Source organism: Zalophus californianus, chromosome 17, assembly GCF_009762305.2.
Source record: "Zalophus californianus isolate mZalCal1 chromosome 17, mZalCal1.pri.v2, whole genome shotgun sequence".
Taxonomy (NCBI): Eukaryota; Metazoa; Chordata; class Mammalia; order Carnivora; family Otariidae; genus Zalophus; species Zalophus californianus.
The window spans coordinates 47,080,562-47,107,048 of record NC_045611.1 but is presented as its reverse complement, the minus strand read 5'-3'; the positions used below and the strand labels follow the sequence as shown (position 1 = coordinate 47,107,048).

Genomic DNA, 26,487 nt, shown 5'->3' with positions numbered 1-26,487 from the left:
CTTGCATTTTTCTCCAAGATGAGAAAAGTAAGTTACAGAGGCTCTGACAAGCAATGCTCTCTCAGGGGAATCCTCAGTTACCAGCAGCCTGCACCTGCGCACTCCTGGGGGCGGCGGGGCTGGAACTCCCACAAACCACTGGGCTGGGCTCCGTTAGGGGCAGGCCTAAGTTGCATGCCGGGAACAATCTGAGCCGCAGAACTCTAGGCTTCCGAGGCATTTCCTCTTTGAGACTGCGTTTCCCAGGGGCCACCACGCCGAATTAGCCGCCACTTCCGGCACCCGAGGGTCGATGTCCTGGTGGGGTGAGGCCCCGAGGTCGAGGAAGGACGCCGTGGCTGCCAGAGGCCTCTACTGAGCAGGATCCCAGCCGGAGGGACCCGCCAGTGTGGGTGGGCAGAGAGAGGCGCTCAGGACAGGGCGCTGACAGGCACCCGAAGGAGTTTCGGCAGAGCGCGCGCGCGCAGCGAGCAGAGGGATTGTGCGACCGCAGTGTGGGTGGTGGGGGGGGTGCGTGAGGGCGCGCCTGGTGCAGCGGTGCTGCGGTGACGGGGACGGGGGGCGTGTGGACGCTGAGCGCGCTTTGCTATGGCTGTGTGTGTGTGTGTGTGTGTGTGTGTGTGTGTGTGTGTGTGTCTGTCTGTCTGTCTGTCTGTCACGGGGACCTGTGGCCCGCCTCTTCGTCCGTCTTCTCTCCTCCCAGCCACGTGGCTGCAGCATACCAATGGCCCCAGTAGGGAGGCCAGATGCTGAGCCTAGAATGAAAGCTCCCCCCCAGAAAGCCTGGGCCTGGACTTGGGATGGGAGTTTTAGAGCTGCAAGTGCCTGTCTGGGGCCCCCACGGGGGCAGCTACATGTTCAGAACTACCGCATTCTCAGAGTTCTGTCCCCAGGAACCAGCTTCGAACTCGGGGATCGAGTCCTCCTTTTACTCCCATCCCATTTTGTGCGAAGTAAGGGAGGTGTGGCCCTGGAGGGTGCTTTCAAATTTAGTCTGCGCTTCAAGAAAAGCCTGGGGTCTCATGCTCTCCTTCTCCTTCCCCAGTCGCACCATTATCCAAAAGGACCCCGAGAAGGGTGAGAGTATTATTGCTGCACCTCTAAAGTCAAGGGTGAGTTCCTGCTTTGTTTTGCATAAGAAATGCGTTTTTGTTTTTAGAATATAGAGGTTCCAGGAAATTTTCAGGAAATGTAGGGAGACGTGCAAATTGATACCCCACCATTTGGTCCCCCATTGCCCCTCACCTCTTCACTTAATATTCACTTGGTAAATAATTTGGTAAATACCAAAAGCAGTTTGGTAAATTGTTCATATCTTCTTGAGCACTCCCTTTTTCTAAGATGACACGGAAATAAAACTCCAGTGATTAATGCTAAAGCTTTATAAATAGACTCTGATTTGGTAAGAAGGAAATTAGTGTTTAGGTGGAATCACACACTGGATATCTTTTGGTCTTTAAGGGCCTGCTTTCCAAAGCAAGGGAACAAGGGAGATGGTTAGTTGATTTTAGTCAGTCTGAGGCTTTCAGAAATGGGAAAGTGATAGCAACAGAAGTTGGTATCAGTAAGAGCCAGGATTTTTCCAGGGCATTCCATCAGTTGAAATTTGTATTATTGGCCATGTCTGTTTGAAGTTTGGCAGCTCGAGTTGTGTGTTGGGCTTCCTTTTGTGTGGATTGAGAATCATTATAGTGTGGTTGAGAGTAGGGGCTGTGGATCCAGAGTATCTGGGTTGAAATATTTCTCTCTCTGGCTGTCTCAGGTTTGTAATTAACGTCAGATGAGTTAATACGTATAAAGCCCCTTAGAGCGGTGTCAGACATACAGTAAATGCTTGATATGTTTTAGCTGTTGTTTATGTGTGTTTTAGCTCATTCCTCTCAATTTCTATACAGCAGGGGCATTAGGAATATGTGATCCATGGTGATTGCTGCCTGCATATTAAGAAAACAAGTGAGATGCTCAAGTGATATAGATTCTTGGGCTGCCAGGGTGGCTCAGTTGGTTAAGCATCTGACTCCTGATTTCAGCTCAGGCCATGGTCTCAGTGTTGTGGGATCAAACCCTGTGTGGGGCTCTATGCTGGTCATTGAACCTGCTTAAGATTCTCTCCTTCTGCCCCTCCCTCCCCCTCTCTCTCCCTCCAAAAAAAAGGAATAAAAATGCTTAACCTGAGTTGTTGTGATTCCATTTATGGTCTCGGAGGACCACAAATCCCTTGAAATAGTATACCAAAGTGTTATGGTGGACTTTATGGGGAAAGTATATAATTTCATGAGATTATTCAAAGTGTGCATGACCTAGAAGGCTTGGATTCATCAGTGCAGATCAGTAGTTCTTAACAGGGGGTGATTTCGCCCTCCAGGGGATGTTTGGTAATATTTAGAGGCAACTTTGGTTTCCACAGTGGGGGGCAGTGATAGAGGACAAAGATGCTACTAAACATTCTACAATGTACAGGATAACCCTCCCCACCATTCTCCCCCACAACAAAGAATTATCTGGCTTAATATGGCATTCATGCTGAGGATGAGAAACCCTGGTCTAGCATTAAAAGACTGTGATACTTGGAGTGATATTTAAAATGATCTTGTACAAATTGAGTAGTTAAGCAAATCACACTAGACTCATGTGATGGGGTATTACGCACTTAAGAAAATTATGTTCATAAACAATCATGAAAAGAGAAAACATTTGATCTCGTGTTAAGCAGTATTCATGTTAGGAACGGTAGTACCCAAGATGTTGTATATGAATCGCATTTACTAAGGGAGGGCAATCTATAAGGATTCTCTCCAAAATTATGTTTTCATAGAATGAAGAAGAGAACCGAGCATGGTACTGTGTATATCCCATGCATTTCCTTACTCAGTCTGCAGGTGCCACTTACCTGCATTATGTTCTTTAGGAGAAGAATCTTGAACATGAAAATTTCTAATTATATTGGTGAGATACAGCCAAAGGATGTTAGAACTGGTCGCTGTTACTTGTTATAGTCACATTGATATCTTTGTTGACTCTCATGACAAGCTCGGTTCTTTAATGATTGGAAGTACCCACTTCCTGATAGCTCTGTTTTTATTTTAATTTTAATTTGGAAGTAACTCTTTTGTGGGGTTTTGTTTGTTTGTTTTGGGGTTTTTTGTTTATTTAGAGTGTGTGAGCAAGGGGAGGGAGGGGCAGAAAGAGAGAGAGAAAATCTTAAGCAGGCTCCATGCTCAGTGTGGGGCCTGATGCGGGGCTTGATATCACAACCCTGAGATCATGACCTGAGCCGAAATCAAGGGCTGGACACTTAACTGACTGAGCCACCCAGGCGCCCCTTTGTTGTGTATTTTTGATGATGGAATAGTGCAAAACTATTTTCTTTTTTTTTTTTAAGATTTTATTTATTTATTTAAGAGAGAGAGAATGAGAGATAGAGAGCACGAGAGAGAAGAGGGTCAAAGGGAGAAGCAGACTCCCCGCCGAGCAGGGAGCCCGATGCGGGACTCGATCCCGGGACTCCAGGATCATGACCTGAGCCGAAGGCAGTCACTTAATCAACTGAGCCACCCAGGCGCCCAAAACTATTCTTTTTAAGGAACCTAAGAAGAAAGTTAAAATTATAGTACCACCGTCTAGAGGTAGTCATTATTGATGCTTTGGTTTATATTTTTCCAATTATTTTTTCTGTGTGAATACAAGAGTTTTGTTTCTGTAGAATAGAATCAGAATCAGTTCGAAAAACAAATCTAATCAAGTCATCGTTTTCATTCATTTCTGGGTCTGTGAGAGAGAGCATAATACCATTGCCTCTCCTTCTGAGGCTTCTGTGCTGAAAGGCTCCTTTTCTCCTTGTCTCTTTGCTAATGTGATTCTTTAAGAATTGCATTCTCCAGTGCAACCCCTCTGGAAAACAGTATGGAGGTTCCTCAAACAGTTGAAATTAGAGCTACCGTTCGATCCAGCAATTGCACTACTGGGTATTTACCACAAAGATACAAATGTAGGGACCCGAAGGGGTACGTGTACCCCAATGTTTATAGCAGCAATGTCCACCATAGCCAAACTGTGGAAAGAGCCAAGATGCCCATTGACAGATGAATGGATAAAGAAGATGTGGTATATATACACAATGGAATATTATGCAGCCATCAAAAGGAATGAGATCTTGCCATTTGCAACGACGTGGATGGAACTGGAGGGTGTTATGCTGAGTGAAATAAGTCAATCAGAGAAAGACATGTATCACATGACCTCACTGATATGAGGAATTCTTAATCTCAGGAAAGAAACTGAGTGTTACTGGAGTGGTTGGGGGTGGGAGGGATGGGGTGGCTGGGTGATAGACATTGGGGAGGGTATGTGCCACGGTGAGCGCTGTGAATTGTGCAAGACTGTTGAATCACAGATCTGTACTTCTGAAACAAATAACGCAACATATTTTAAGAAAAAAGAAAAAGAAGATAACAGGAGAGGAAGAAAAGGGGAGTATGTCAGAGGGGGAAACGAACCATGAGAGATGATGGACTCTGAAAAACAAACTGAGGGTTTTAGAGGGGAGGGGGGTGGGGGGATGGGTTAGCCTGGTGATGGGTATTGAGGAGGGCACGTTCTGCATGGAGCACTGGGTGTTATGAACAAACAATGAATCATGGAACACTGCACCAAAAACTAATGATGTAATATATGGTGATTAACATAACAATAAAAAAATTAAAAAAAAAAAAGAATTGCATTCTCCAGGCTAAGCTCTGAATATTCTAAGAAAGAGCAGGCCTTACACTATATTTTATGACTTACACAAGAAAAAGGGAAACAGTGGAGTTAAGTTTCTTTAACAAATGTAATCTTCTTTATCCTCAGCAATAATGATGACACATATTAACTGCTAATATTAAGCAGTTACTATGTCATGTGTCATTATGTATGTGTCATTATGTACTTCCATTGAATTTTCTTAGTGTTCTTTTAGGTTTCTTATTTCTCCAGCACAGAAGGTGAAGTCTGAACAAGAATAAGTGTATAGCAGGGGATGACAAAGCCTATCAGAAAAAGTCATTTACCGTACTTTGAGAGTTTACGGGAAATATGCCTCTTTTGGTCTATAGAGTCACCACGCTTTGACCAAATTATAAGCCCATGGGATTTGTATAGAATTAAAGAAACTGTTGGAAATTCTAAATCTGTTAAATGCAAAGTGACTAATAGTGGAAGATGATACAGTGGCTGTTGAGGGAATACTGTGGCTGAAATGATAGGTTTAGAAGAGGATGTGTGAGACTATCAAATGTATGTAAGACATTGCTCAGACATTTTTTCTAGAAATTATTGTAACCTGCTCAGATAAACGTAGACATCTTAGTGTTGGTTCAAGAACTGGGAAATGAAACAAACCCGTTAAGTGAAAACAAGAGTTTATTAGAATATCCTGAGTTTTTCCACGTTTGTAGGGAAGTTGTCTAAGTAAAAGGTTGCCTTTCATCTGATTTGGAGAACAGCTTCCTCATAGGAAAAAACATACATATATTTAAACATACACATACATATATGTATGTGTTTACAAATATAACTGTATATACATTCCAAGTTAACGCCTTGCCATACAATTATGAAGCACTCTTGAGCAAAAAGTAGAGAATTGGGGCCACAATACAGTGACAAGAACTGTTAACATGACATATAATTTTCTAGAATTTTTTTCTGTCAATGTCTGTTAGTCTTCATATATATACATATATATCTTATAGATGTAATCATACTCTGCATCCTATTTTGTAACCTGAGTTTTCTGCTGACCGTGTATCTTGAACATGTAATGACTACTTAGTATCCCATTACACGGATGCCCTGCCATATTTAACCAGTTGGCTTCGGTGGACTTGGAAAGCCAAACGCTGCCTGAGCAATCCCATCTACATCCTTCCAATTTTCATGCCTTGCCCCACTTCTTCCAATCCTGAGTTCACAAAGAGGTTCTGATTTGGATAATGTGACCCCTTCTCAGGCCTGCAAGGTGGGACGGGGGGAGGACAATCTGCACCGAGCAGGATGGGGAGCCCAGCCCTAGGCCTAGTCATGTGTCCCAAGAATGGAGGATCCTTCATGCTCCCTCATATTTTGGAGGATGGGTTCCCCAGGCCTTGGGGGAGAGCTTGTTTTGTTCAGGCTGCTCATGTTTCATGCCAATTTGTATGGGGGGTGGGTAGGAGGAGAGGTGGAGGGAGGAAGGGAAAGGGAGATTGTGTGAAGCAGAGAGGGATGGAAGAGGAGTTTTAGGGAGTAGTTGGGACATAGAAATGGAAGAAAAAATTGTATTAATTTGAGTCCCTTAGAGAGCACCGAGGCACAGCTTGGCTTAAGCCCTTCTTTTTTTTTTTTTCTATCTAGGAGGGGAAGCATGAGGAAGATGGACCAATTTTATCATCCTAAAAACATGGCCTATGTAAGTTGGTATTTCTTCTCCTGAAATATGATGACTTCACATTTTTTTTTTTTAGCCATTCTCTGCCCTGCGGGGATCAGTAGGTTATCTCACAGCACACAGCAAGTTTGCTGTGCAGCAGCAAGATTCTTCCAGAACTTGTAGGCACCCTGCAAAGCGCCATATTGCTCTTGTCCTGCCCCGCGGTTCTTCACCTCCTCTCTGTTCACCGCAAGTAATTTCCTTCAGTGTCCTGGTAATGCATGTGTGTGTGGTTTCAGGGATCTCTGTCATTTGGGGAAGTGGCCATCAGCTTCTCCCAGGAGGAGTGGGAGTGCCTGGACCCTGCTCAGAGGGCCTTGTACAGGGATGTGATGTTGGAGACCTACAGCAACCTGGTCTCTCTGGGTAAGACTATCTCCCCCAGTAGTAGTTCATTCTAAAGATTAATTAAAATTACAATAAAGGGGTGCCTAGGTGGCTCAGTCAGTCAAGCATCTGCCCTTGGACCTCAGTTGAGGTCCTGATCCCGGGGTCCTGGGATCAAGCCCCGCATCAGGCTCCCTGCTCATCAGGGAGCCTGCTTCTCCCTCCCCCCACCCCGTTCATGCTCTTGCTCGCTGTCTCATTCTCAAATAAATAAATACAATCTTTAATTAACATATACAATAAAATTAGTATTGAACAGTTATAATTAATAATTTAAATTTTAATTTAATTTCATAATTTAACTTAATTTAAAACAATAATTTAATAAATTATTAGTGTCTCTTCTCTGGAATATTGGCTTTCTTCACTGTGAGTTTCAGGGCTTTTAAGAAATAGCTGAGTTTCTTCTTATTCCCAAGGAAATCGTTTGGAATTTGTCATGTTGAAAACGGGCATGTCCGTTTTTATAAATTTAGGGGTGCCTGGATGGCTCAATTGGTTAAGCGTCTGACTCTTGATTTCAGCTCAGGTCATGGTCATGAGATTGAGCCCCGCATTGGGCTCCACACTGGGTGTGGAGTCTGCTTGAGATTCTCTCTCTCCCTCTCCCCCCTCCCCTCTAAAAAAATATTACTACAAATTTAACCAGATCTCAACCATTTTGTGGGGCTTTTTTTGTATATTTAAAAAATTTTTTTTCTACATCATGTGTCATGTCATTTCTTTTTTTTTGTTTTTAAGCAGGAAGTTCCATTTCTAAGCCAGATGTGATTACCTTACTGGAGCAAGAGAAAGAGCCCTGGGTGGTTGTAAGGAGAGAAACAAGCAGATGGTATCCAGGTGAGTAGGGGAGAAGCCAGCAGAGGGGGTCAGAGAGGGGTCATACCCTTGAGATGTGGTTTGGGAAAATGCCTTCAAAGACCCAAGGCCTGTTGGATAAAAATGCCCGAGATCTGAGAAGGAAATAAAGATCACACAGTGTGGGCTTTCAAAGGAACTCCATCTTTTGCTAATCATCTCTAATTTTTGTTCTTTTATTTCCTCTCTTTTTAGTGGAGTGAGTGCCCTCTTTCCCAGTGTAACCTTTTTTTTTTTTTAAAGATTTTATTTATTTATTAGCGCGTGCCCATGAACAGGGGCAGAGGGAGAGGGAGAGCGAGAACCCCACGCAGACTTCCACGCTGAGCATGGAGCCCGTCGTGGGGCTCGATCCCACAACCCTGAGACCATGACCTGAGCTGAAATCAAGAGTCAGACACTTAACTGACTGAGCCACCCAGGCGCTCCCCTCCCCCAGTGTAACCTTTTAACATATATTTTGCATCCAGCTGCTTTCCAGCTCTGCTTTTGCATTTAAATTTCTGTATGTGTTTCCAGTGTCTAAAAAATGTTTTCATATATTCAGCAAATATTTATCGAGGGTCCACTCCAAGCAAAGCACTGTGCTTGGCACTGTCTGTATGGTGAAATGAACATGACTGATAGACTCATGCTCTCATGGACTTTACCTGCAGTTGGCAAGACATGGATCAATCAAGTAAGCAGATGAGTAAATCAGTACTGTCAGGAATGATGCTGTGCAGACAAGTATATAGGAGCAATGAAGTGAGAATGACAGGCTTGGATGGTTAAGGCATGTCTTGAAGTGGGCGTGCTTGCACAGAGTCGTGAAGGAAAGGTTCAGGCCACAAATCGGGGCAAGAGCAGTCTAGTGTGAGCGGGACACCCAGAGGCCCTGAGCGGGAGCAATAAGAAGTTTCGAGCAGAAGAGGTGAAGGGATGGTGGGAAAGGACGTCAGGGAGTTAGGCCAGGACCAGATCCTACAAGGTTCTGATCGTCACTGTGAAGAACATAGAATATTTTCCAAGAGTTACTTAGAGCCATGTTCTGATCTATGTTAAAAGTTTTCCTCATTTCATTTTCAAACAAACTAAGTATGACAAGAATACAAAAAGCCACATAACACAAAGAACTGCATGATTAAATATCCTAAGGTACCCGTACACCTTTAACCACCAGGTCGTGAGTTACGGTTTTGCCAGCTCTCCCGGAAGCCTATTGTGGTCTCTTTGCAGGAAAGGTTTTTCTCTAGAGCTTTGTTGTCTGAGTGAACTTCTCCAGTTTGATTTTGTTTTCCCTGTCATTTAAAAAAGTCTTTTAAGTCTCTTTTAGATTAAAGGTTCCTCTTGAATTTTTTTTAAAGATTTTATTTATTTATTTATTTAATTTATTTTTTTTTAAAGATTTTATTTTTTATTTATTTGACAGAGAGAGACATAGCCAGAGAGGGAACACAAGCAGGGGGAGTGGGAGAGGGAGAAGCAGGCTTCCCGCGGAGCAGGGAGCCTGATATGGGGCTCGATTCCAGGACCCTGGGATCATGACCTGAGCCTGAAGGCAGTCTTTTAACCAACTGAGCCACCCAGGCGCCCTTGATTTTTTTTGTTACCAGGTTTTTCTTGATTAAATTAGATCATTTGTCACATAGTTTCACACCATCTGGATTTTGCTGATGGCATCTTGGTGGTATGGAGGAACATGTACCTCTGTCTATTTCCTGTAAAATGATAGTTGGGTCTAGAAGCTTAATCAGACTTTTGGGAAACTTTTTTTTCCCCTAGGTGATGATGATATTCTTCGGTCCACTGGCATGTGATATCTGGATTTCTCATTTTAGTAATATCTGCAGCCACTGACAGGCAGTTACTATGTCCCTTAATTCATTAGAGGTTGTAAATTGGTGGATATTCGAATTCCGTCATTTATTCTTAATTAGCTGGAATGCACCTGTAAAAAGAAACTTTACATTAACTGTTACTCAGTTATACAGATCATTTGGAAAATTGAAGATAAATATTCTTTTCCTTGGTTTACTAATTTTCTGAATAATGAGTTGGTTTCTGACATCCTTTCAAAGGTGACCCATTTTGGGGGCACCTGGGTAGCTCAGTTGGTTAAGCAGCTGACTCTTGGTTTTGGCTCGGGTCATGATCTCAGGGTCCTGGGATCACGCCCCATGTTGGGCTCCCTGCTCAGTGGGGAGACTACTTCTCCCTCTGCCCCTTCCCCCAACTTATTTTCTCTCTCTCTCTCTCACTCAAATAAATGAGTAAAATCTTTAAAAAAAAAAAAAAAGAAAACTAGATTCACCAGTTGTGAACATTTGGCCACCTTTGCTATATGTATTTATGTATCTAAATGTTTGAAACCTTTTTTGCTGGACCGTGTGTAGGTCTAAGTCACTGATGTTGTGACACGTGTTACCTAAACATTTCACTTTGCATCTTCTAAGAATAGGAAAGGTCCTAATAACCTTTCATTATTCCTAATTAGCTTCATTATCTTAACCCAAATAACATCATTGTCACACCTCAGAAAATCACCATATTTCAGGAGTATCGTCTACAATACAGTTCACAGTTAAATTTCTCCCATTTCTCTTTAAAAATTTTATTCTGTTTGTTTGGTTTTGTGGGAGTGTTTTTCAGTTTAAGATTCAGTCAAAGTTCATGAATTGATTTATGGATAGGTTTCTTTTTAAAACATTTTATTTTTACTAATTCTTTTTATTAGTAGGTTTCTTTAGTCCCTTTTTATCTAAAGAGCTTTTGTGCCTTAAAATTTATTTTAACTAAATTAAATTTTTTTTTTTTTTTACTTTGGCTTCTCTCTCTCTCTTATTTTTGAGTCTAAGTCCAGGCTAGTTTACTTAAACCATGACATTCTGAATTTATGTGATTTAAAATTTTTTCTCATGATTTGGTTTTGAAAGCGCCACAATAGATTCTAGTAGCATCATGTGAAGAATCACATAACGTCATGTCTCTGTATAGATTACTGTGATTTTGGTCAACCAAGTATGGCTTTCCATTTCCAAAGAAATGAATAATCTCTGATATTGAGTTTTATAATGATTTTATTGTGGCCAGAGAATATATTGATATATCATTATATATATATCACGATATTATATAATATAGGATATGATCATATATAATATAAATGATTTCACTCCTTTGGAGTATGTTGAGAGTGCTTTATTTTATAGCCCAGCATATGGTCAGTTTTTATAAATGTCCTATATGAATGCAAAAGGAACATGTGGGGCGCCTGGGTGGCTCAGGCAGTTAAGCGTCTGCCTTCGGCTCAGGTCATGATCCCAGGGTCCGGGGATCAAGCCCCACGTCAGGCTCCCTGCTCAGTGGGGAGCCTGCTTCTCCCTCTGCCCCTCCCCCTGCTCGTGCTTTCTCTCTGTCATTCTCTCTTGCGCTTACTCTCTCAAATAAAATCTTAAAAAAAAAAATGTAACCCTCAGTCACACTCTCCAGTAATTCCCACCTGACCGCTTATATTTCCACACTTTACACATACACATTTAGCTGTTTTATGTTGTTGTTTCTGTTGTGCTCACAAAAGATCATACTGAAGTTGCTGTTTTATTGCCTGCCTTTGTCAGTCAGTGGTTCTCACCTATCACTATGTAGTGTCCTCTGTGCTGTCACTGTCTTAACGTTTGTGCTAGACCAGCATTGCTTCTACAGACACCAAAAACGCAACAGTACGATTCTTCTTCCAGCTGTCAAATGGGTTCTAAAGAACTCGAGAGGAAAAGATGGTCTATTGTATTGATGTTACTGTTTCTTTTACTCTTATTTCATTCCTGATGCTCCAGATTTTTTTTTTCCACTTTGTTCTAGAGAACTTTCTTTATCAGGTCTTTTATCTTACTTTTTTTTTTTTTTTTGAGAGAGGCGGGGAGGGGCAGAGGGAGAGGGAGAGAGAGAGAGCGAGCGAGAATCTTAAGCAGACTCCAGAGCCTGTGTCAGGCTCAATCTCATGACCCTGAGATCATGACCTGAGACAAAATCAAAAGTGGGACGCTTAAGTGACTGAGCCACCCTTGCTCCCCTTCATCAGGTCTTTTAGACTCAGTCTGCTGGGGACAAATTCTTGTAGTTTTCTGTCATTTAAAAATGTCTTTATCTCAGGGGCGCCTGGGTGGCTCAGTTGGTTAAGCAACTGCCTTCGGCTCAGGTCATGATCCTGGAATCCCAGGATCGAGTCCTGCATCAGGCTCCCTGCTCAGCAGGGAGTCTGCTTCTCCTGATGCTCCCCCCTCTCATGTGCTCTCTCTCTGTCTCTCATTCTCGCTCTCTCAAATAAATAAATAAAATCTTTAAAAAAAAAGTCTTTATCTCATCTTTATTTTGGATTCATATTTTATCAGGATAGAGAATTCATGGCTGGATTTTTCTTCTGGTACTTTAAAACATTGTGCTACTTCCTTCTCATTGAAGCCTGTAGGCACGGAATCATTGTTCAGGAATTATGTAGGCAATGTGCCGTGGTGGTGGTTTTTAGGTGTTTTCAAGTAAATTTTCATTTGTTGTTTGTTTTTAGCAGTTGATTATGATAAGTTCGGGTGTGGAATTTTGTTAGGGGCTCAGTGAGATTTTTGAGTCTGCAGGTTTATGAATTTTGCCACGTTTGGGAAGGTTTTTGCCCTTTTTTCTGCAGTATTTTTCCAGCTGTGCACACTTTTCCTCTCCTGGGACTCGGGCAGTATGAATGTCAGCACTTCCAGCATTGTCCTCCTGCTCCCTTCTTGCTGTGTTTCTTTGGTTTTTATTCTTTTCTCTTTCTCTTGTTCAGGTTGGATGAATCTTTTGTTCTATCTTAAGTTTATTGATTCTTTCCTCTGCCTTTTCCATTCTGCTATGGGACCCCACAATATTTTAATTTTAATTATTATAGTTTTCAGTTCTAAGTTTTACTTCGTTCTTCTTTATATCCTCTGTATATTTCTCTTTCTCTTTTTTAAAGTATAATTAGCATACAGTGTTGTATTAGCTTCAGGTGTACAGTATAGTGATGCAAGAATGCCGTACATCACCCAGCACATCACAGTAAGTGTGCTCTTGATCCCCTTCACCTGTTTCACCCATCCCCCTCCCACACTGCCCCTCTGGTAACCACCAGTTTGTTCTCTATATTTAAAGAGTCTGGTTTTTTGGTTTGGCTCTTTTCTTCTTTGTTCATTGTTTTGTCTCTTAAATTCCACATACGAATGAAATATGATATTTGTGATATGATCATATATATATCATATATAATATAAATGATTTCACTCCTTTGGAGTATGTTGAGAGTGCTCTATTTTATAGAAATTATTTATAGAAATAAGAAGGACTTATTTCACTTAGCATTATATCCTCTAGCTCCATCCATGTTGTTGCAAATGGCAGGATCGCACTCTTTCTTACAGTAGAGTAACATTCCAGGGTATCTAGGGATGCCTGAGTGGCTCAGTCAGTTAAGCTTCTGCCTTTGGCTCTGGTCATGATCTCAGGGTCCTGGGATTGAGCCCCACATCAGACTCCCTGCTCAGCGGGGAACCTGCTTCTCCCTCTCCACTCGTGCTCTCTCTCGCACTCTCTCTCAAATCTTTAAAAAAAATAGTCCAGTGTATCTATAAACCACATCTTCTTTACCCATTCATCTGTGGATGGACACTTGGGTTTCTTCCATGTTTTGGCTATTGTAAATAGCACTACTATGGTAAACATAGGGGACCATATATCTTTTCAAGCTAGTGTTTTCATATTTGGGTAAATACCCAGTAGTGGAATTGCTGGACCCTATGGTAATTCTATTTTTAATTTTTTGAGGAACCTCCGTACTGTTTTCCACAGTAGCTGCACCAATTTGTGCACGAGGGTCACTTTTTGTTCACATCCTCGCCAACACTTGTTATTTCTTGTGTTTTTTTATTTCAGCCCTGATAACAGGTGTAAGGTGATACCTCATTGTGGTTTTGATTTACGTTTTTCTGATGAGAGTAAGGTTGAGCATCTTTTCATGTGTCTGTTGGCCATCTGTATATCTTCTTGGGAATAATGTCTATTCAGGTCCTCTGCCCACTCTTTAATTGCATTATTTGTCTTTTTGGTGTTGAGTCATATAAGTTCTTTATGTATTTTGGATATTAGCCCCATATCGGATATATTATTTGTAAATACGTTTCTAGGAATTTATTTCTTCTAGGTTTTCCATTTGTTAGCATATAATTTTTCATAGTATTCTTTTATACTTCTGTGATGTTTGGTGTTACGTCTCCTCCTTTGTTTCTGATTTTTTTATTGGAGCCCTGTCTCTTGTTTTTCTGGGTGAGTCTGGCTAAAGGTTTATCAATTTTGTTTCAAAGAACCAGCTCCTGGTTTCATTGCTGTTCCATTATTTTTTAGTCTCTATTTCATTTATTTCTGTTCTAATCTTTATTATTTCCTTCTTTCTGCTGGCTTTGGGTTTTGTTGGTTCTTCTTTTTCTGGCCCCTTTAGGTTTAAGGTTAGGTGGTTTATTTGAGGTTTTTCTTTTTTCTGGAGGTAGGCCTGTATTGCTATTATCTTGCCTCTTAAAACAGCTTTTGCTGCATCCCAAAGATTTTGGACCATTGTGTTTTCATTTTCATTTGTCTCCATGTATTTTTTTATTTCCTCTTTGATTTCTTAGTTCACCCATTCATTGTTTAGTAGCATGTTATTTAGCCTCCATGTATTTATGTTCTTTCCAGATTTTTTCTTGCACTTGATTTCCAGTTTCATACCATTGCAGTTGGAAAAGATGCATGATGTGATTTCAGTTTCTTTGTATTGAGATTTGTTTTGTGGCCTAACATGTGATCTGTTCTGGAGAATGTTCCATGCGCACTTGAATGTGTATTCTGCTATATTTGGATGGCATGTTCTGAATATATCTGTTAGGTCCATCTGGTCCAATGTGTCATTCAAAGCCACTGTTTCCTTGGGTTGATTTTCTGCCTGAATGATCTATCCATTGATTTAATGGGGTGTTAATGTCCCCTTCTGTTATTGTATTACTGTCAGTTTCTTCCTTTATGTCTGTTAATAGTGGCTTTATGTATTTAGGTGCTCCTATGCTGGGTGCATAAATATTTACAGTTGTTAAATCCTGTTGAATTGTTCCCTTTATCATTATATAATGTCATTCTTTGTTTCTTGTTACAATCTTTATGTTAAAGTGTATTTTGTCCAATATAAGTATTGCTACCACAGCTTTCTTTTCACTTCTGTTTGCATGGTAGATGTTTTTCCATCCCTTCACTTTCAGTCTGCATGTGTCTTTATGCCTTATGTGAGTTTCTTGTAGGCAGCATATAGATGGATCTTGCTTCCTTATCCATTCAGTCATCATAGTCTTCTGATGGGAGCATTTAGGCCATTTACATTTAAAGTAATTATTGATAGATATGTACTTATTGCCATTTTGTTACTTGTTTTATGGTTGTTTTTGTAGTTCTCTGTTCCTTTCTTCTTCTCTTCCTCTCTTCCCTTGTGGTTGGATGGCTTTCTTTAGTGTTATGCTTGGATTCCTTTCTCTTTATTTTTTTGTGTATCTATTATAGGTTTTTGATTTGTGGTTACTGTTAGGTTCATATATAACATCTTATGTATATAGCAGTGTGTATTAAGTTGGTGGTTGCTAAAATTTAAATCCATTCTAAAAGAACTAAATTTTTACTCCCCCCATTCCATTTTATGCATATGATGTCATATTTTACATCGTTTTATTTTGTGACTCCCTTAGCTGATTTTTTATAGATATGATTGATTTTACTACTTTTGTGCTTTAACCTCCATACTGGTTTTATAAGTGATTAATCTGCTTTTATTATATGTTTGCATTTACCTGTGAAATTTTTTCCTATCATAATTTTCTTACTCCTGATTATGGCCTTTTCTTTCCATTCAGAGAACTCCCTTTAACATTTCCTGTAAGGCTGGTTTAAGTGATGAACTCCTTTAACTTCTGTTTGTATGAGAGACTATCGCTCCTATTCTGAATGATAGTCTTGCTGGGTAGAGTATTCTTGGTTGCAGGTTTTCCTTCCAGTACTTTGAATATATCATGCTGTTCCATTCTGGCTGCAGTGTTTCTGCTGAAAATCAACAGAATAGCCTTAGAGAGTGTCTCTTGTATATAACTTTTCTTTTCTCTTGATGCTTTTAAAATTCTCTATCATTACTTTTTGCCATTTTAATTACCATGTGTCTTGGTGTGGACCTTGTTCGGTTAATTTTACTGGGGGCTCTCTGTGCTTCCTGGATCTAGATGTCTGTTTCCTTCTCCAGATAGGGAAGTTTTCAGCTATTATTTCTTTTCTTTTCTTTTCTTTTCTTTTTAAGATTTTATTGATTTATTTGACAGAGAGAGAGTGTGTGCACAAGTAGGCAGAATGGCAGGCAGAGGGAGAGGGAGAAGCAGGCTTCTTGCTGAGCAGGGAGCCCAATGCAGGGCTTGATCCCAGGACCCTGGGATCATGACCTGAGCCAAAGGCAGACATTTAACTGACTGAGCCAACCAAGCACCCCTCAGCTATTATTTCTTCAAGTAAATGTTCTGCCCCATTTTTCTCTTTTCTCCTTCTGGGATCCCTATAATGCAAACGTTATTATACTTGGTGTTGCTGAGTTTTTTTAATCTATTCTCATTTTTTATTATTATTTTTATTTTTGCTGTTCAACTTGATTGCTTTTCATTACCCTACCTTCAAGGTCCCTGATCCATTCTTCTGCTTCCTCTAATCTGCTATTGATTCCCTCTGGTGTATTTTTATTTGTCATTTAGTTTTTCATCTCTGATTAGTTCTTTTTAATATTTACTGTTTGTTTTCAAAGGTCTCACTAAGATCATCCACTCTTTTCTCAAGTCCAGTGAGTATCTTTAGGATGATTGCTTTGAATTCTTTATCAGATACATTGCTTATCTCTGTTTCATTTAGCCCTTTTGCTGTGATTTTGTCCTGTTCTTTGGGACATTTTCCTCTGTCTTCTCATTTTATACAACTGTATTTGTTTCTGTGTATTAGGAAAGTCACTTACAGCTTTTGATCTTGAAAGTAGTGACCTCGGGGCACCTGGGTGGCTCAGTTGGTTAAGTGTCTGCCTTTACGGCTCAGGTCATGATCCCATCAGCCCCACATCAGGCTCCCTGCTCAGCAGGGAGTCTCCTTCTCCTTTTCCTTCTGCTGCTCCCCCTGCTTGTGCTCGCTCTCCCTCTGTCAAATAAATTAGTTAAATATTTTAAAAAAGAAAGAAAGAAAGTAGTGACCTTATGAAGGTCCTATGGTGCCCTGGGGTACAGTGTCTGTCATTCACCAGAACGAGGTGCTTCAGGGGTGTCTCCTATGTGGGTTGCCTGTGCTCTGCTCTTGTGGCAGAACCTGTTTTGCCTTCAGCCCATTGGCTGCAATGGCCCATTTTGCCTGTTCTGGGCAAGGTTTGGTCTCTGTGCTGTTAAGGGGTCTGTTGGGGGCCACTGGGGGCTTGCAGTTCGGTGGTGTCAGCAGTCAGACTAGATGCCTGCTCTCAGCCTGTCTGCTGGGGCTGTAGTTGTACCAGCTTGCAAGGCACTCTCCCTGCCTTGCCCTCTGAGAGGGGGCAGGTCCTGTTGTTCACTGGTGGGCAGGGCTGGCAGTCAAAGTGCCTACTCCTAATCCATCTGCCAGGGCTGAAGTCGCACTGATCAGCAGGGTACTCTCTGTACTGCTGACTATAAGGTTCAGTTGCTGGAACTGTGGGCACACCGGTGTGTGTGGTTATCCTTCCGCTCTCCACAAAGCGAGAGTCACTTTGGAGTGGCACTGGTCCCGACTGGTGCTGCTTGCATGGTGTGTTGGGGCTGGAGCCCCTTCAGAGTGGGGTGGGTTGGATGGGGCACATCCTCGGGAGAATGTGAAGGTGGGGCATGCAGTGCTAGCAAGGTAGGTGCTGTGTGTTTGCACTGGTTCCCTAAAGCTTCCAGCTATCTAGGCAGCGGTTGGGGGTGGGCAGGGAATGGTTCCACCAGCTTTTTTGTTCTTGGGGAAGTTTCCTAAAGATTCCCATCCCTCCAGCACACATTATGAGATTAGTAAATAAATGTTCTTTGTGTATACCCTAGGCGCTTTTCAAACTGCTGCTTCTCTGCTGTTTTCTCAGCAGGTTGGTTGTTATGCTGGCTCTTAAAGGATAGGGACTCAAGTTTCCTGTCACCCTCTGGCTTTCCCAGAACCTAAGCCTACTGAAGTACCCAGAGTTAAGCCCCACTGGTTTTCAAAACCAAATGTAATGGGACTCATCTTCCCAGTGTGGGTCCCCCATACCTGGGGTGCCTGGTGTGGAATCTGATCCTCTTGCTTCTTTGTGTTTGTGGTGTCCCTCCTGTTTGTGGTTATTCTTACTGGGGTTTCGTTCCCAACTGCATCTCCACCCCACTCTCTGCGATTGCCTGTGGGAAGTCTGTTCTGCCATTCTCAGGTCATTTTCATAGTTACACTGATGTGGCTGTTATCTAGGTGTGTCTGTGGGAGGAGATGAGCCCAGGATCCTTCTACTCCACCATCTTTTCAGAACTCTCCCTATATCCTCTATATTTTTGTTGAGATTCTCTATTTTTCCATTTGTTTCAAGAGTATTTGTGTTTGCTTATTGAAACATTTGCACAATTATGGTTTTAAAGTCTTTGTCAGGTAATGCAAACATCTGTCATCTCAATGTTGTTATCTGTTGATTTTCTTTACCTTTGTGATATATTTCAGCAGGCAGTCAACCTAGTTAAGGTTCAAGCTTCAAGTTTCTACCTGTTTACTGTGGTTTGTTTTCCCATTGTGACATGTACATGACCACTTGGGCTCAGATACGCATCTGTTCCCATTTGAAACAAGTAATATGAGAATGGTTCTATTTATCAATTTTAGTAGTTTTGAATGATTATTATGATAAGCCTTTCCCAGTGCCTCATTTTTGCATTATATACCTTTATTCTCAGCCTTACTTCTTTTATCGATAGTTTTCCAATTACTTAACACCTGTTGTGTGCTATGGGCTTATTATTTCAGTGGTGAATGCTATCAGGATTGTGTCTGCTCCTGGGCAGATTTAGGAATAAGAAAATACACAGAATGAAAAATGAGCTAATGAATGAATGAACATATAATTAAAACAGAATTGTGAAGGCAAGGAATGAGACTCTTGAATAGAGAATAGAGGAGAGGGATATAGATTAGATGGGGCCAGCAGGTATAGCTGTTCTGAGGAAGACATTTCTTTTCAGTCTTAAAAATGAGAATGTTGTCTCCTACAAGCAGCTCAGGCCACAGGATTCTTGGGTGATTAAACAGTCTGACCAAAGCATGAAGATATTGAAGAAAGGTTATATGTTTGAAGCACTGAAAGAAGGCAGTGTGGTAGAGATAGGGTCCAAAGGATGACAGTGGCTTCATAGGTGGTCTTGTTATCCGTGGTAAGGGTTTTGGATTTTAGTATAAGAGTAAAGACAAACCATTCAAAACAGTTTTAAGTATGGATCTTTGAACTTTGATCTGCATCAGAATTATCTGATAGAGATGTTAAAAATACAGCATCTGATGACTTATTCCTAAAAATTCTGATTCTGTGCATCTGAGTTGCTTGAATATCAATATTTGTAACAAGTCTCCCAAAGGATTTTGATTAACACCTAAATTTCACAAAGTTAATCTCTTCCCCTATTATGAGCATCACCATCTAACATAAACTTTCTTCATTTTTGGAGCTCTTCTTATCCTTTTTCAAATTCTCTGAAAGTGTATTATGTATACTTCAATATATAAAAAATTTTTTTCTGTATGTATATTTTTAGTTATATATTTAGTGGATTTTGTGCATGTGTGTACAGGAAGATAAAATGTGTTTGCTTTCTCCTTTTCTTTCAGATTTGGAGTCAAATTATGGAGCTGAGAAGTTATCTCCAGAAAATGATATTCATGAAATAAATTTGCCTAAACAGAGTATAAAGCAAATAAGTAAAACTCTTGACCTTAAAACCTCCAATTTTAGAAATGACTCAAAATGCAGAAATAGATTTAGGGGACAACAGGGACATCAAGAGGGGTATATCACTCAAAAGATAATAAGCTATGAAAAGATGCATACTTCTACTCATCATACTTCTCTTATTCACACTACAGATAAGCCATATGAATGTAAGGAGTGTGGGAAGTACTTTAGTCGTGGTTCAAATCTTATTCAGCATCAGAGTATTCATACTGGAGAGAAACCCTATGAATGTAAGGAATGTGGGAAGGCCTTTAGACTTCTTGTCCAACTTACTCGACATCAGAAATTTCATAGTGGTGAGAAACCCTTTAAATGTAAGGAATGTGGGAAAGCTTTTAGTCTTCCTACCCAGCTTAATCGCCATGAGAATATTCATACAGGTGAGAGACCATTTGAGTGTAAGGAATGTGGGAAGTCCTTTAATCGTAGCTCAAACCTTGTTCAACATCAGAGTATTCATACAGGCATAAAACCATATGGATGTAAAGAGTGTGGGAAAGGCTTTAATCGTGGTTCGAATCTTGTTCAGCATCAGAAAATTCATTCTAGTGAGAAGCCCTTTGAATGTAAGGAATGTGGGAAGGCCTTTAAATATCATTACCAACTTATTGAACATTGTCGAATTCATACTGGTGAGAAACCCTTTGAATGTAAAGAATGTGGGAAGGCCTTTAGTCTTCTGATAGAGCTTGCACGACATCAGAACATTCATACTGGCAAGAAGCCATTTAAATGTAAGGAATGTGGCAAGGCCTTCAGTCGTGGCTCGAATCTTGTTCAACATCAGAGTATTCATACGGGTGAGAAACCATATGGGTGTAAGGAATGTGGAAAGGCTTTTAGACTTCACCTACAACTTTCTCGGCATCAGAAGACTCATACTGGTGAGAAACCCTTTGAATGTAAGGAATGTGGGACAGCCTTCCAATATCAGTACCAACTTATTGAGCATCAGCGAATTCATACAGGTGTGAAACCTTATGAATGTAAGGAATGTGGGAAAATGTTTCGTCGTGGTTCAAACCTTATTCAACATCGGAGTGTTCATACTGGAAAGAAACCATTTGAATGTAAAGAATGTGGGAAGGCCTTTAGACTCCATATACAACTGATTCGACATCAGAAATTTCATACTGGTGAGAAGCCCTTTAAATGTAAGAAATGTGGGAAAGCCTTCAGTCTTCTCACCCAGCTGAATCGCCATGAGAATATTCATACAGGTGAGAAGCCATTTGAATGTAAAGAATGTGGGAAGTCCTTTAATCGTGTCTCAAACCTTGTTCAACATCAGAGTATTCATGCTGGCGTGAAACCATATGAATGTAAAGAGTGTGGTAAAGGCTTTAATCGTGGTTCAAATCTTGTTCAGCATCAGAAAATTCATTCTAGTGAGAAACCCTTTGAATGTAAGGAATGTGGGAAGGCCTTTAGGTATCATTACCGACTTATTGAACATCATAGAATGCATACTGGGGAGAAACCCTTTGAATGTAAGGAATGTGGAAAGGCCTTTACTCTTCTGACACAGCTTACTCGACATCAGAACATTCATACTGGTGAGAAACCATTTAAATGTAAGGAATGTGGCAAGGCCTTCAATCGTGGCTCGAATCTCGTTCAACATCAGAGTATTCACACTGGTGAGAAACCCTATGGATGTAAAGAATGTGGAAAGGCTTTTAGACTTCACCTACAACTTTCTCGACATCAGAAAACTCATACTGGTGAGAAACCCTTTGAATGTAAGGAATGTGGGACAGCCTTCAGACATCAGTACCAACTTATTGAACATCAGCGAATTCATACAGGCGTGAAATCCTATGAATGTAAGGAATGTGGAAAGAGCTTTAGTCGTGGTATAGACCTTAGAGTACATCAGAGAATTCACACTGGTGAGAAACCCTTTGAATGTAAAGAATGTGGAAAGGCCTTTCGACATCACTACCAATTTCTTGGACATTACCGAATTCATACTGGTGAGAACCCCTATGAATGTAAGGAATGTGGGAAATGTTTTACTTGTGGTAGCGAACTTAGAGTACATCAGAGGATTCATACTGGTGAGAAACCATATCAATGTAAGGAGTGTGGGAAGGCCTTTAGTCGTAGCTCAAACCTTATTCAACATGTTAAAATTCATACTGGTGAGAAGCCCTATGAATGTAAGGAATGTAAAAAGGCCTTTAGCAATAATTATGAACTTACTGTACATCAGAGAATTCATACTGGTGAGAAACCTTATGAATGTAAGGCATGTGGGAAAACTTTTAGACTTAGTTCAGTCTTTACCGCTCATCAGAGAATTCATACAGGTATGAAACCCTATGAATGTAAAGAATGTGGAAAGACCTTTAGTTGTAACTCAAACCTTATTCAGCATGAGAGGATTCATACTGGTGAGAAACCTTATGGATGTAAGGAATGTGGGAAGGCCTTTAGACTTAGGTCAGTTTTTATTGCCCATCAAAGAATTCATACAGGTCTGAAGCCCTATGAATGTAAAGAATGTGGGAAAGCCTTCACTGTGAATGGTCAGCTTACTCGACATCAGAAAATTCATAATCGTCAGAAGTCCTATGAATATGAGGAATGTGGGAAAACCACTGGATATGAACAACTTAACATCAGAGAGTTCATAGTGGCAAGAAATTCTATGAATATAAAATGTGGGAAGACCTTTCATCGTGGACTGAGATTTGCTCAACAGTACAGTATTCCTACTGGTGAGGAATTTTGATTATGAGTGACATGGAAAGATTTACAGTCATAGCAAACACCTTAGTGTTGAGAGGACATTCTGGTGAGAAAGTTTATAAAGAAATACAGAGTAGCCTTCATGTTCACAATTTACTAATCATAAAAGATATTTTCCTAGGTATGTTAATTTCATACACTTAGAAAAGCCTTCAAACTCAAACTGGAGGAAAACTGTTGTTGGAACAAATGTAAGCTAACGTCTACCTGAGGCAGATGCTTTATCACCATTGCCATTTCACTACCTGTGTGACATTAGGTGCCTATCCTCTTTGTGCATCATTTGTAAATGGCAACAAAAGTGAGTACATACTAATGCAATTATGGGAATAAAGGTGTTCTAGTACACACAAAATCCTTGAAAGAGTATTTGGCACATGCTTGTGTTCATAAAGAACAGCTTTTATGTTTCATTAGCATTGTTGGTGACAGGGAAATTGCATTATTGTGAATAGTTTAGAAAAACCTCATCCATTCCTTAATTATTAAATTTTAAATAACTTGTTCTGTATAAGATTTCATGGGAAGTAAAGAATACAAGAGGATTTCCATTAAGAGTTTATTCCTTAAGTTACATCAAAAAGTTAATTTTGGAAAGAAACCCTAGGGATTTAGTGAGTGAGGAAATGTTCAAGAATCAGGGAGAGTTCATTTGAAGTGATTTGTCTATAAAAATATCAACTGGCAGAAAATGTGTAATTTATGTCTCTGTCCAGGAGCTAAGATAAATATTAGTAAAAGAATAGCAAAATAAAACCTACCCATTTATATATTCTTCAACTTTATCTTGAAAATTGCTGCACATATGAAAAAGTTGAAAGAATGAACACCCATATACCCCTTTGTAGATTCAGAGTTGTTAACAATTTGACATTTTTCTGTATATTTTATGTTGTACCATTGAGAATATGTTTTAGACACCAGGATACTTTCCCCTTTATTACATCAGTGTGTATCTCCCGAACATAAAGACAACCTCATATATAGCCATAGTACCATCATCACCCTTAAGGAAATTTTCCATAATTCCACAGTATCTTATCTCATCAGTTTCTTCATTGGCCTCTAAGATGCCATTTACAGGGGTTCATCTTCTAAGAAGGCATTCCAGATTCTGTACTGTATTTGGTTGTTAGCGCTCTTTATTCTTTTTTTAGTCTGCAACAGTGACTCACATTTTCTTGGGTATCAGAATCATCTGTGGATCTTAGTAAAAATACAAAGGTCCACGTCCACTGAACCTCTGTGTTTGTTCTAGCTTTCCAGGGGATTTTGGTATGCACTATAGAGAGCCACGGATCTAGAACATTTCTTTTTCAAAAATTCTTAAATAATGTTGACTTTCTAAGACGTCCAGGAAAATTGTCTGCCATTTGTTTAGATTTTATGTTTCTGTATAGTGTCATTTAGCCACCTTCTATCCTTTGTATTTTCTGTACAAAGGAGACTGGGGGGATGGTGCCTGGGTGTCTTAGGTCATGATCTCAGGGTCCTGGGATCAAGCCCTGCATTGGGCTCCTTGCTCAGCGGGGAGCCTGCTTCTCCCTGTCCCTCTGTCTGCCACTCTCCCTGCGTGTGCTCTCTCTCTCTCTGTCAAATAAATGAAATTTTTAAAAACAAAGGAAATTGGGTCTAGGGGCTCCATTAGGTTCAGATTAAATGTTTTAAGGGGAGAATACTTTGTAGGTTATGTTTGTATGTCATATTGCAACAAGTCAGAAAGCGTGTAATGACAGGTCATTGCTTTGTTAGTAAAACTAAGTTTGATCATTTGGATAAGATGATACCATTGTAAAGATCTCCATTGTAAAGATCTGTGGAGAGACTGTCACCTCTTTGAAAATTTATAATCGTGTATTTAAATCCTGAATCAATAGAAAATTAAAAATGAAATTGACTTTTCAGGAATGAATTGCATTAAAATGCAAACATGATTGAACTTGTGGAATGTGGCTGGAGCTAAACTCTGTACAGAATTAATATCCTTAAGAGAGATAGGATATAAGATATAAGAAACCAAGATTGCCTTGACCAGAACCTTCTTTTGTTGTTCAGCACTTTGTCCCCCGTACCTTTATTGTGTCTGGCACATAAGAAATTGATAAACCTTAGGGGGGAGAAAATTGAACCTTCTGGTCAAGAAGCTATAAGACAAAACAGAATAAACCTTAAGCTAATATAAGGATCAGGACAGTAAAAATGAGGATTAATTTGTATTTCCCTGATGCCAAGTGATGTTGAGCATTTTTTCATGTGGCTGTTGGCCATTTGTATGTCTTTGGAGAATCATCTGTTCGTGTCTTCTGCCCATTTCTTGACTGGATTTTTTGTTTTTTTGGGTGTTGAGTTTGGTAACTTTTTTGTTGCTGTTAAGATTTTATTTATTTATATGACAGAACCAAGCACAAGCAGGGGGAGAGGCAGAGGAAGAAGCAGGCTCCCCTCCGAGCAGGGAGCCTGATGCAGGATTTGATCCCAGGACCCTGGGATGATGACCTGAGCCGAAGGCAGACGCTTAACTGGCTGAACCACCCAGGCGCCCCTGAGTTTGATAACTTCTTGATAACAAGAGCTGGTTTAGATTTTGGATACTAGCCCTTTATTTGATTTTATCTTATTTTTTATGGCTGAACAATATTCCCTATTATATATAATATTCCATATAAATATTCCAATATAAAATACACACCACATTTTCCTTATCCCTTCATCTGTTGATGGATGCTTAGATTATTTCCATTTCTTGGCTATTGTAAATAATGCTGCAATGCACATGAGGGTGCTGATATCTCTTAAAGATAGTGATTTCATTTTTTATTTTTTGGACGTATAGCCAGAAGTGGGATTGCTGGGTTATATGGCAGTGGTATTTTTTTTTTAAAGATTTATTTATTTATTTGAGAGAGAGAGAATGAGAGAGAGAGAGTACATGAGAGGGGGGAGGGTCAGAGGGAGAAGCAGGCTCCCTTACTGAGCAGGGAGCCCGATGTGGGACTCGATCCCGGGACTCCGGGATCATGACCTGAGCCGAAGGCAGTCACTTAACCAACTGAGCCACCCAGGCGCCCGGCAGTGGTATTTTTAATTTTTTGAAGACCCTCCATACTGTTTTCCACAGTGGCTGCACTGATTTATATTCCCACCAATTGTGTACAAGGGTACCCTTTTCTCTACCTCCTTACCAGCTCTTGTTATTTCTTGTCTTTCTGATTACAGCCATTCTAATAGGTGTGAGGTGATATCTCACTGTGGTTTCGATATGCATTTCCCTGATGATTAGTGATAGTGATACCTTTTCATGTACCTGTTGGCCATTTGAATATCTGTGGGAAAATGTCTTCGGGTTCTTTACCAGTTTTTAAATTAGATTATCTGGGGGTTGTTTGTTTTGCTATTGAGTTTTATGATTTCATATCAACCTTTTATCCAGTATGTGGCTTGTAAATATTTTCTCTCTCCATAGGTTGCCTTTTCATTTTTTTATCTCATTTATTTTACTGTGCGGAAGTTTTTAGTTTGATATAGTCCCAGTTATTTATTTTTGCTTTTGTTACTGGTACTCTGTGTGTCATGCAAAAAAAAAAAAGAAAAGAAAATCATTGCCAGAACTTTTTGCCTGTGTTTTCTTCTGGGAGTCTTATGTTTTCATGTCTTACATTTATTTAAGTCTTTAATCCATTTTGAGCTAATTGTTATGAGTAGGATAAGAGAGGAGTCTAGTTTTATTCTTTTGCATATGAATATCCAGTTCCCCAGTACCATTTATTGAAGAGACTGTCTTTATTGAGCATTCTTGGCTCTCTTTTCAAATATTAATTGACCATGAATGTATAGGTTTATTTCTGGGCTCTCAATTCTGTCCCATTGATCTATGTGTCTGGTTTTATGCTGATACCCTACTCTTTTGATTCCTAAAGCTTTGTAATATGGTTTGAAATGGGGAAATGTCTCTAGCCTTGTTCTTCTGTGTCAGGATGGCTTTGGCTCGTCCAAGTCTTTTGGTTTAAAGTCTATTTTGTCT

The 26,487-nt window shown here is 40.2% G+C and overlaps 1 protein-coding gene across 7 annotated transcripts; it reads left to right on the top strand.

The window, feature by feature from the left end:
- The first annotated feature begins 196 nt into the window (after positions 1 to 196).
- Positions 197 to 24,730, top strand: LOC113936071 (zinc finger protein 780A-like). 7 transcript variants are annotated; one of them, XM_027618968.2, is made up of 7 exons: positions 197 to 392; positions 1,046 to 1,112; positions 6,373 to 6,427; positions 6,688 to 6,814; positions 7,580 to 7,675; positions 8,241 to 8,372; positions 19,589 to 24,730. In XM_027618968.2, exons 6-7 carry the CDS (start codon positions 8,333 to 8,335, stop codon positions 22,447 to 22,449), a joined length of 2,901 nt encoding a protein of 966 aa, XP_027474769.1. In that variant the 5' UTR covers positions 197 to 392; positions 1,046 to 1,112; positions 6,373 to 6,427; positions 6,688 to 6,814; positions 7,580 to 7,675; positions 8,241 to 8,332; the 3' UTR covers positions 22,450 to 24,730. The 7 variants fall into 7 exon arrangements, with proteins under 7 accessions (XP_027474769.1, XP_035581169.1, XP_027474768.1 ...); XM_035725276.1 differs by having other exon boundaries at positions 7,577 to 7,675; XM_027618967.2 differs by lacking the exon at positions 8,241 to 8,372.
- The last annotated feature ends 1,757 nt before the right edge of the window (positions 24,731 to 26,487 follow it).